Source organism: Leuciscus leuciscus (genome assembly GCF_965113295.1).
Source record: "Leuciscus leuciscus genome assembly, chromosome: 9".
NCBI classification, from domain to species: Eukaryota; Metazoa; Chordata; class Actinopteri; order Cypriniformes; family Leuciscidae; genus Leuciscus; species Leuciscus leuciscus.
In genome coordinates, this window is record NC_138733.1 from 45035852 (window position 1) to 45045500 (window position 9649).

The window sequence follows — 9649 nt, forward strand, 5'->3', positions numbered from 1 at the left end:
CGCACCTCCTCCACGCTCAAAGTATATGTGGTGGCCATAACAGCATCTCACCCTCTTGTGGCCGGACAATCACTAGGAAGAAACAACCTCATCATGCGCTTCCTTAAAGGGGCAAGGAGGCTAACCCCTCCGCGACCCCCCTCTGTGCCTATCTGGTACCTCTGCACGGTCCTGGAAGCAATGAAGTGTGCCCCATTTGATCCGCTTCGGGCTGCGGCCGCACCAAGGGGCTCGCCGTATTAAAGCAGAGATTATCACGCTGGATGGTAGATGCTATTGTGCTGGCTTATGAGTTTAAGGCCCTTCATTGCCCCTTAGGCGTCAGAGCTCATTCCATGAGAGGTATGGCCTCGTCTTGGGCTTGGTCAAGTGGAATACCTATTGAAGATACCTGTGCGGTGGCCGGCTGGGCCTCGCCGTCCACATTTATGAGGTTTTATAACCTGGAAGTTAGAAATTCTTTCAATACAAGATGTGTAAGCTCAAACCCCCTGAGCCTACATATCCGGTCCTGGCTAAATTTGAACTGCGGTTCTCATATATATACATTATAAAAGGTTTTTGCCCTCATTAGGCCCATTCCTTGTTTTTCCCTATACGAAGCCCGTCACGGACTGGCTTTTATTAGGTTCATACTTTTCTATAAGCCTCAGGCATCTTGCCTTGGGCTACTGTAAGGAGCGAAGTTTAAGCACGCACAGCGTTTTGAAGGGGGTTCCCATAGCGTAAAGTAGCCTTACGCAAAACGAGAGACCTCTCGAAAGGGAACGTCTCGGTTACTAACGTAACCTTGGTTCCCTGAGGTGAGGGAATGAGTATTGCATAACCCGCCGTGCTATTCTGCTTTGATCAGGGGATTCGCTTCAGTCGATTAAACTTGAATTCCTTGGCTAAGAATGGATGCTTATAAAGACAAGTGCAAAGCGGCGCAAGTGCAAATGCAAAGCGACCTGATTGGTTCACGCGTCTGACCTGCCTCGCCATAGGTTTGTGCAGTTGCCGCAGCACAGCCAATGACCGCACTAGTCGCTCATCTGTGTCTGCTGTGCAGCTGCACTGCGTTTTAAAGATTTGGCTTCAATATTCTTGAGAAAAGGAGTTTTTCCATAGCGTAAGCTAGCCTTACGCAATACAAGAGACCTCTCGAAAGGGAACCGAGGTTACGATAGTAACCAAGACGTTTTCTTCTCTATAAATTATTTGAATGTGTTTGAACTTGTACCTGATTCGGTGATTGCCAGTTTGGGTGGATAGAACAAACTATAGTTTATCCCGGCAGCTTGTAGCTTTGCCTTCACTGGGTTGAATGCCACACAAAGTCCACACAAACTCTGGACTCACATCGGGGAAGATGTGTGCCGGGGCAATAATCACTTACTTATTGGAGGAGCTCCCTTCTTTGCTGCTCACTCCATGCAGGCGGAAGCGGAAGTCTCACTTTGTTTTCTCATCAATTTTGGAGAGACACCCTGTGTCACAGTTGTGCCCTACTTTCGCTACTTGTTAATGATTGTCTTCACTGTGTTCCATGGTATATGTAATGCTTTGAAATGTTTTTGTAACACTAACCTAAGCGCATGCGATACCTTTTACCAATGAGATCCCATTGATGATTTGTAAGCTCTTTGTGGCCCGTGGTTCTTGTAGTAGCATGCAACCAAGAAGATGTCAAAAAAAAAAAAAAAAAGAACTGCTGAGATCTATTTTGAGTTAACCAGAGTCACATCAGGTGAAGACAGCTGTGTACTATTTCACATGAGCTTGATGATTAGTTCATGCTCGATTTTAAGGTTTTTCTGAAATATGTCATTTTGGTTTTCAATTTTACATTGAAGGTGCAAAAGTTCTGATATGACTAATCTTTGTCTCATTTTTTACATCACAAAAACTAGCTGTTTTAACAGGGGTGTATAGACTTTTTATATCCACTGTAGATGTAACAACATTACTGTGTGTGTGTGTGTGTGTGTGTGTGTGTGTGTGTGAGTGTGTGTGTGTGTGTGTGTGTGTGTGTGTGTGTGTGTGTGTGTGTGTGTGTGTGTGTGTGTGGTCCTATCATCACAAGGATAGCTATATCAGATTTTTCGACCTAGTTGGGACATTTTTGGTTCCCTTTGAGCAAAACAATTATTAATCACTCTGTGAAGTTTTTTGAAATTGTAGAAATGCAGAAAGTGCTCCATTATGTTTATGGAAAGTCCCTATAAAACATGGAAACCCAACATTTCAAAGTCATATCAGCTAATACACTGTCCCATTTTATGCAGTGTTTGTGGGTCCAGTAGCAGTAAATGGGGATAAAGAGAGTCTGATTATTCAGATGATACCAGTTTTATCATTCTATCATTACAAATCAAAAAATAACCCAGAAGTAAAGCTGGCGTTTTTTTTTTTTTTTTATCATCTGCAAATTTGAGATGATATTAAATTGTTGATTTAAAAAAATAAAGGCAGATTGAATGGTCAGTAAAAAATATCAATATAGCATTGCTTGTTTTCAGCATTAGCTATAACATTCTCATTAGATGCTGTAATATTGAAGTATTTTGTACATAGAAGGCCTTGTTGATGGTTGCTTCCGAAGTGTCAGTAAATCATTTTGCATAATCTCAGCCAAAGCACTCATACTGCTCTTATTTCCTTACGGCCACTGCTTTTACATCTACATCCCAGAACAAATATACCTAACTGCTGACAGATTTCTCTGATGTGTAAAAACTACACAGTACATCTGTCAAACTATTCCATTTATGTCCCTGTCTAAACTTGAAGCCCTCTACTTATTTCCCTAGCTTCGTCCCCTACCTTCCAGCAGGCATTAGCACAGCCTCTCTTTTTCTCTCTGCTGATGCAGTGATGTGGTATTTGGAGAATTCTGGTCTCTGACCAAACTAAAGACTCTTGGCTTGGATCCTGTCCTCACCCAGGCCTCTTCCCAAATAAGGCTTTGCTTTAACAAAGGGCCGAACTATAAACCGTAAGTGCTGAGTGGAGAGGAGGGTGGGCTTGAGAAAAAGACTATGTCCTTTTAAGGTGCCAATTTCCTTTTCTCTGCCCCCTCACTGAATGCCTTGTTTTTTTATTTCTCTAATGGTAAAGACATTTACTCCTGAAACAGCAACAGGGACGACTGCTGAACTCTTGTATCTAGACACTCTCACACTAAATCCATTGCTCCAGGTTGACTGGTGACTGCACCAAGGACAAGGTCATCTTCATTTTTACAAGAGTAAGTATGTTTTTCATATGCTATCAAAGACCTCATTTATTTTGCTGATTATTGTGCCTTGTGAATGACATTAAGTAAACCAATACATCTCATGCACAATCTACGTACTACAGTTAAAAAAGGAAAAAATGTTCAGACCTGATAAACTAGCTTATTACTAAGTTAATTTCAGTGTTTCAGTATTATTTGAACTTTTGATATGTTGCATTAGCTTCTTTGTTATGACCTTTTAAAGTGTGAATTTACCTGCATTTTAAGGTGTGTAACGATTATCAACCACATATCTTTCTTCACTAACAACTAATGCAGACCCAGTCTATTCATATAAATGTCCCATGATCTTTTATCCAGACCAATACTTGGCCACTCAGACTGGGGTGAGAAAAGAAGACATATAATTAAGCTTACCTAAATTATAATTATAAAAAAATATATATAAAAAAAAATGCAATGCCTCCCAAAAGTAAATGGACACTTTCGTGACACTTACAAAAGTGTAAATGTCATTGCATTAGAAAATATTAAAGCAAGTGTTAGACCTACTCAGAACTACACTTTTCTGACCCATTTTTTAAATGAATTGTTATCTTGAAAGTCATTTGGTTTCACTTTATTTCAATGTCCCACTTTAGACATTCTACTAACTATAAGTAACTTTGCAACTACGTCAACTAACTTTCATTAGAGTATTAGTACACTGTTAGGGTTCGGGTTCGGGTTGGTAGAATATATTGACATGTACAGTAGTTGCAAAGTTACTTATAGTCAGTAGAATGTCTGTTGGAGAAGCATCACAATAAAGTGTTAGCATATATTAATCAGACAGTCTAATAATACTAATAAAGTTAGTTGCAATGTTACTTATAGTGAGGCATATTTCATTAAATTAAAAAACATTAAGAAAGTGCACATTTTTGCTGTAATGCTCATAGGGTGAATGTCTTGAAACTCATTATTTAAGGTTGGAACTTCAGAGGTGGTGTCCTAAACCGCAGAATGGCAGCACAGGTGACTGCTGCTCTGTGTGTGTGTGTGTGTGTGTGTGTGTGTGTGTGTGTGTGTGTGTGCTTTGCTGAGAAATGTCAGAATGTAATTAATGGTGTTTCTAAACAAACGCTCTGGAGGAACATGTTCATCTAATCCTGTCATAAACATAATGGCTGCTTATCTGACTCCAGTGATAATTCTTCCAGGAGCCCCCATTCACTCAAGGACTACGTGAACATGTGAACCTGTGCCTTTATGGTTGCTTTTTGTATAACAGTTTAGCTCAAGAAATCCATTTGACACAACATAAAAATTGAGCTGAACTGTTTGCCGTTGGAAACATGTTGGAGTGTTTACGCTGCACAACATCTATAGGCTACGCATGATTTATAAGTTCATTTTATGGCTTTGTGGCTGCTTTTAACTGCATCATTGTCTTTTTCCACTTTATGCTGCTGATGTTTTAGATTAAATTAATTTTAAATTGAAATGCAATAAAAGTTTTAGGAGAAGAGGATTTTCTGGGGAGGTAAATGGCACACACTTCACAAACTTGTTCCTGTTTTATATTTTGTCCATAAAACAAGCTAAGAAGCTATTGAACAAACAAACTATTGAAAATGTCTAATAACATTTGATAAAGGAAATTTTCAGACAAACTACAACACTACACTGGAGCAAAAATCAATACAAAATTATAATAAAAGTGAGATGGAATAGCATATATTAAATGTGTCATGATTTGGTAGTTACTCCAAAGATTAGTACACACTGAACATACGTCAAGTCCTACACTATTGACAGTCTCCTTTTCTCATCTAAGCAGGGAGCTTCAACTATGGCAAACAAGGGTCCATCTTATGGGATGAGCCGCCAAGTGCAGGATAAAATTGAGCAGAAGTATGACACTGAACTGGAGGCGCGTTTGGTGGAGTGGATTATGACCCAGTGTGGGCCTGCGGTGGGAAAGCCAGAGGCAGGAAAACTGGGTTTCCAGACCTGGCTCAAAGATGGATGTGTAAGTAAGGCATGCCTGTTATTCTCAGGTAATTTTGGCAGTCATGAAAGCAAAAGTTTGTACACATTTAAAAAAAAAAAAAAAAAAAAAAAAAAAAAAAAAAAAATTGCCTATTTTCTGCCTTATTCTTTGATCTTTTTTTATTTGATTTTCCCCCCCAATTTTTTACATAAAACCATAAATATATGATGATTAAATGCACAAGTGTTTGTAGTACATAAAACAAACATAAAATTGTCATCAGGAAAATATGGAAAAAATATTAGTGAATACGAATTATTGGTTTTGTTCAGCAGAGTATTTGATTTCTTAGACAAATAATGAAAATAAAATCTAATTTCTAATAACAAAGATAAAAGAATTAATTTAAAAAAAGTATTATCCTTGACATTTTTGTCTGCCTCACTTCTGAAATGATGGCTATGCCCTTGCTGCCAAGAGTCAGTCCTTGACAACAAATAAATAAAAAAAAAGGTCCGTGTACCTTTAGATAATTTTTTTCTTGTTTTTGACTTCTAAACGGAAAAACGAAGAAACCGTTTGTTTATCACATATTCGACCCTTTTCATGAACATAAATAAACAAATCTTACGTCGTTTTTTTTATTTTTGAGCTGACTCCTCTAGTTCCTTAGCGGTGTTTGGCACAGCCAAATAGCCAGGTATTGCTGGCTATTTCTTTGGAAAGCCTCCCCTGTGGTTGTCACCTGGGCGTTGTCAGGCTTCCTCTCGCTTAGAGAGTGACAAACACTATTCTGAAGCCGCCGCTCTCTAGAGCTTTGGTAGTAGCATCATCTAGCCTGTGGCCTTTAGAATAGACTCTCCTGTGAAAGCTCCTTGATTTTGACCATCAAGTCATGGGGTTGAGTGGTTAGGCTTCTTCCATGGAATTTCTTCCTGCTGAGGCCTCTACTCCTCCAGAGCTAAGCTCAGACAGCAACCTGTCATGGAGCTGGAGTCAATTAATTGTTCAGGTCTCCACCCTTGAGTTTTTATCTCGGGTAAAGCTGATATAAGAACACTTCTCAGGGAACAAGGGTTACAGTCGTAACCTGAGACGTTCCTTGAGAAGTGAAACTCAACACTGCATCTTGGATCGACGCTATGGGGAATGCCATCAGTGTGACCGGTCTCTGAAGCACATGTATACACATGACAATTTCATTAGCTAGTGACAGCCTGTGACGCCCAGAACTATAAGAGGGCACCTGTAGAACACGTCATCAACTTCTTTGTCTTAAGGAGACATGCTGGCAGACGCAGACGCAGACGCAGACGCATGGGTTTACCAATGTATCATTCCCCTTTTCAGGGAACCATGGTTACATGTAACCTGAGACGTTCCATTTCGAAGCAGAACTCAACACTGCCTCTTGGATAAACGCTATGGGGAAAAAATACCCCCGCCGCCATGCCGTGGGGATGCCTGCGTCACTAGGTGAGAGTATGCACAAACAGAGTGGGCATAGCATAGCTTGACTATTAGCCAGAGTCAGAGCGTCAAACCCAGGCTGTGTCCTAAAAAGACGTACACAAGAGACCCTGGAATTCCACTACTCTGTTTTTTTTGTTTGTTTTACAGAAAAGGCTATAATACAAGAATGGCAATCACTTAATTGCACAGATTCTTGTAATGAACTAATCCCCAGACAGCCGCAGTGGAGCTGCAGCTCTGTTCAGTTACCCTAAGCAAATAACAGGAGTGCTCACACCATCCCTATCATTCTTCCCAGAATCCAGGTAGATGGATTCTTTATTCAAAGATTAAGTGTAAGGATAACTGGAGCTTTAAGAAGGAGGCATGGATCCCTGCTTTAATACTCTAACTGGTCTGGGAGGAAACACCTCCCTCAACCCTAAGGCTCAAAAGGGCAGCTTGCCAAACCTTACTCAAAGATCGCTGGAAGTCTGGGGGAGGCAGGTCAAACCCTGTTTTTTTTTTGTTTTTTTTTAAGGGAGTAGGCTTGCTCTGTTACCGGTGTTAAGCCACACACCGAATACATCACTTGCCCACCCTGGACCGCCCCACTGTAATTTTGATTTTTTATAGTAATAAAAATAATTTAGTTCAGTTAGAGAACAGATAACATTCATAAGTGATTTAAAAGCGAGGTGGAAAAGAGGGAAAAATTCCGTCAGCAGTTTCTCGAATGCATTATAATGAGCACATCCAGCTTCCTCAAGCAGTCGAACAAGTTCCACCGGTAGCGTTTGTCTTACACTCGCATACAAACAAGCATCTCCTGAAGACAAAAAGGGTGATGATGTGAACTACGGATGCCCTCATCTACTTCCAGGCGCTCCGCTCATGACATCACGGGCTGTCGCCAGCCAATTAAATCGTTGTGTGTTTACATGTACTTCAGACACTGGTCACGCGGATGTGTTCCCCATAGCGTCGATCCTAGACACAGTGTTGAGTTCCTCTTCGAAAGGAAACAATCTACGTTATTCAGAAGGTAAAATGAACAGGGATTGAAAAAGAGACACCAAAGTTTACACAAGGAATGATAGGACACGCCAAAATCAAATTCATGTTGAGTGATACATAATCAAACCACATTAGTAATCTGGATGAGTAAACTGGTCACTCAGTGTTGTTATAATGTCATTCATAATTTTGATCACATTCATGGAAAATGTAGAGTGTAATGTAGAGTGTAATCTTGTTTTCTTTGCCCGTTCTCAGGTTTTGTGTGAGCTCATCAATAGTCTGTGTAAGGAAAAGCCCGTAAAGAAGATCCAGAGCTCCAGTATGGCTTTCAAACAGATGGAGCAAGTGTCACAGTTCCTTAATGCTGCGGAGAGATACGGCGTCATCAAAACCGACATGTTTCAGACGGTAGATCTCTGGGAGGGTGAGTATGCCAACAAATCACAGACCTTTCTCCAACAAATATATATTCTTCATAGACATTCAGATCCCATATCAAGATTCAGTGTACCAGTTTAAAATATTGTTTACAGCTCTTCAACATTAAATAAGGTTGTTAAATAAATATGGTTGATTGATTATTAATGTATCACATGCCATATATGCAGTATGCATGTCTGATTAATGAACAGGATATTGAATGCAGATACAGAATGACTGATTAGTGTGTGCAATAATACAAAATCAATTTTAAAATAAAATATGAAATTGAATGAGTACCTACATATTTGAGTGTCATAGAAGTCTTTTTGATCAATCAGAAGTTTTTCATAGTGTCTTATGTTTAGTATGACCTTGTAAAGATCAATATTTCAACTCTGCTATGCATGAGGGTTGCACCATATTTCTTAGTACAACGTGACTGACTAAATAACGTGGTGAAAATATATTTTCTATTTATTAAACTATTTACCTTCAAGTAATATTAACCCATCCATCGATCACCATTGTCCTTGTAATAAGTGTAATGAAAGTGTTTGGAGGAGAAATTTTTCAACGTGAAATAAAAGCAGTCTTTCCTGGAAAAGACAAAACAGCGCTTGACCTTCAGGAATGCAACAGGTGTTCTGATTCTGTCCTGAAACACAACACAGGAGAATGTAAAATTATCTCTATACAGTAACAATTGCATTTAACGGGTGTCTTTAATTATTCTGTGTGTAATGTCACATTCAAACCACAATAGGTGTTGTCCTTCACCCATACACATAATTCCAAGTACCAAACAACAAGTATCTCTGGAATATTTACCACTGGTATCTATTGCAATAGACAATGGTTACTGTTGAAAACAAACAAACCAAAAAAACATTCAAAATGTAATCAATTGAATTAGAACAAACAGTATTAATGCAGGAATCACTGTGGACTTCTCCCTGCTAGACACCAAAACAACAGAACAGACCAGACCAGTGAAGGTGTGTTTGCATCACTGTTATCATAGCTTGCATGTATAAATCCTCTAGGAAAGGACTTGGCCGCAGTGCAGAGGACGCTCATGGCTCTGGGCAGCATCGCGGTGACAAAAGATGATGGCGCCTTCCAAGGAGATCCCAACTGGTTCTTCAAGTGAGTTACAGCTGATCACTCCAGAGGTTACACGGATTGTTTTGTCTGGGGTTATAATCAAATAGTATGGTTTTGTTTAATTTATCGATGTTGATTATTTAAATATTGGCTTTTTGCCTATTTGCAGGAAAGCTCAGGAGAACCGGAGAGATTTCTCTGACAACCAGATTAAAGAGGGGAAAAATGTCATTGGTCTGCAGATGGGATCCAATAAAGGAGCGTCCCAGGCTGGCATGACAGGCTATGGTCGACCTCGACAGATCATGAACCCATGAGCCAAACCTTCTTCCCTCGGTTCCCTGACCATCACCGCATCCTAATCATTTGACTCCAAATGTTTCATTCAGAATATGACCAGAATGACAGTGTAATAAATATAATTAAAAAGAATACACCACTTGGTACTAAAATAA

The 9649-nt window shown here is 39.7% G+C and overlaps 1 protein-coding gene across 4 annotated transcripts; it reads left to right on the forward strand.

Moving 5' to 3' along the window:
* The first annotated feature begins 3074 nt into the window (after window positions 1-3074).
* Window positions 3075-9649, forward strand: tagln (transgelin). Of its 4 annotated transcripts, none has more exons than XM_082179546.1 (6): window positions 3082-3229; window positions 4191-4237; window positions 5040-5234; window positions 7923-8091; window positions 9134-9236; window positions 9364-9649. In XM_082179546.1, the coding sequence occupies exons 2-6, from the start codon at window positions 4226-4228 to the stop codon at window positions 9509-9511; spliced, it is 627 nt and encodes a 208-aa protein (XP_082035672.1). In that variant the 5' UTR covers window positions 3082-3229; window positions 4191-4225; the 3' UTR covers window positions 9512-9649. The 4 variants fall into 4 exon arrangements, with proteins under 4 accessions (XP_082035675.1, XP_082035674.1, XP_082035672.1 ...); XM_082179547.1 differs by having other exon boundaries at window positions 5043-5234; XM_082179549.1 differs by lacking the exon at window positions 4191-4237 and having other exon boundaries at window positions 3075-3229; window positions 5043-5234.

Coding starts and splice junctions, on each gene's coding strand:
- tagln (XM_082179546.1), top strand. Junction 8,092..9,133: donor GACGGTAGATCTCTGGGAGG/GTGAGTATGCCA, acceptor TAAATCCTCTAG/GAAAGGACTTGGCCGCAGTG. Junction 9,237..9,363: donor GATCCCAACTGGTTCTTCAA/GTGAGTTACAGC, acceptor GCCTATTTGCAG/GAAAGCTCAGGAGAACCGGA.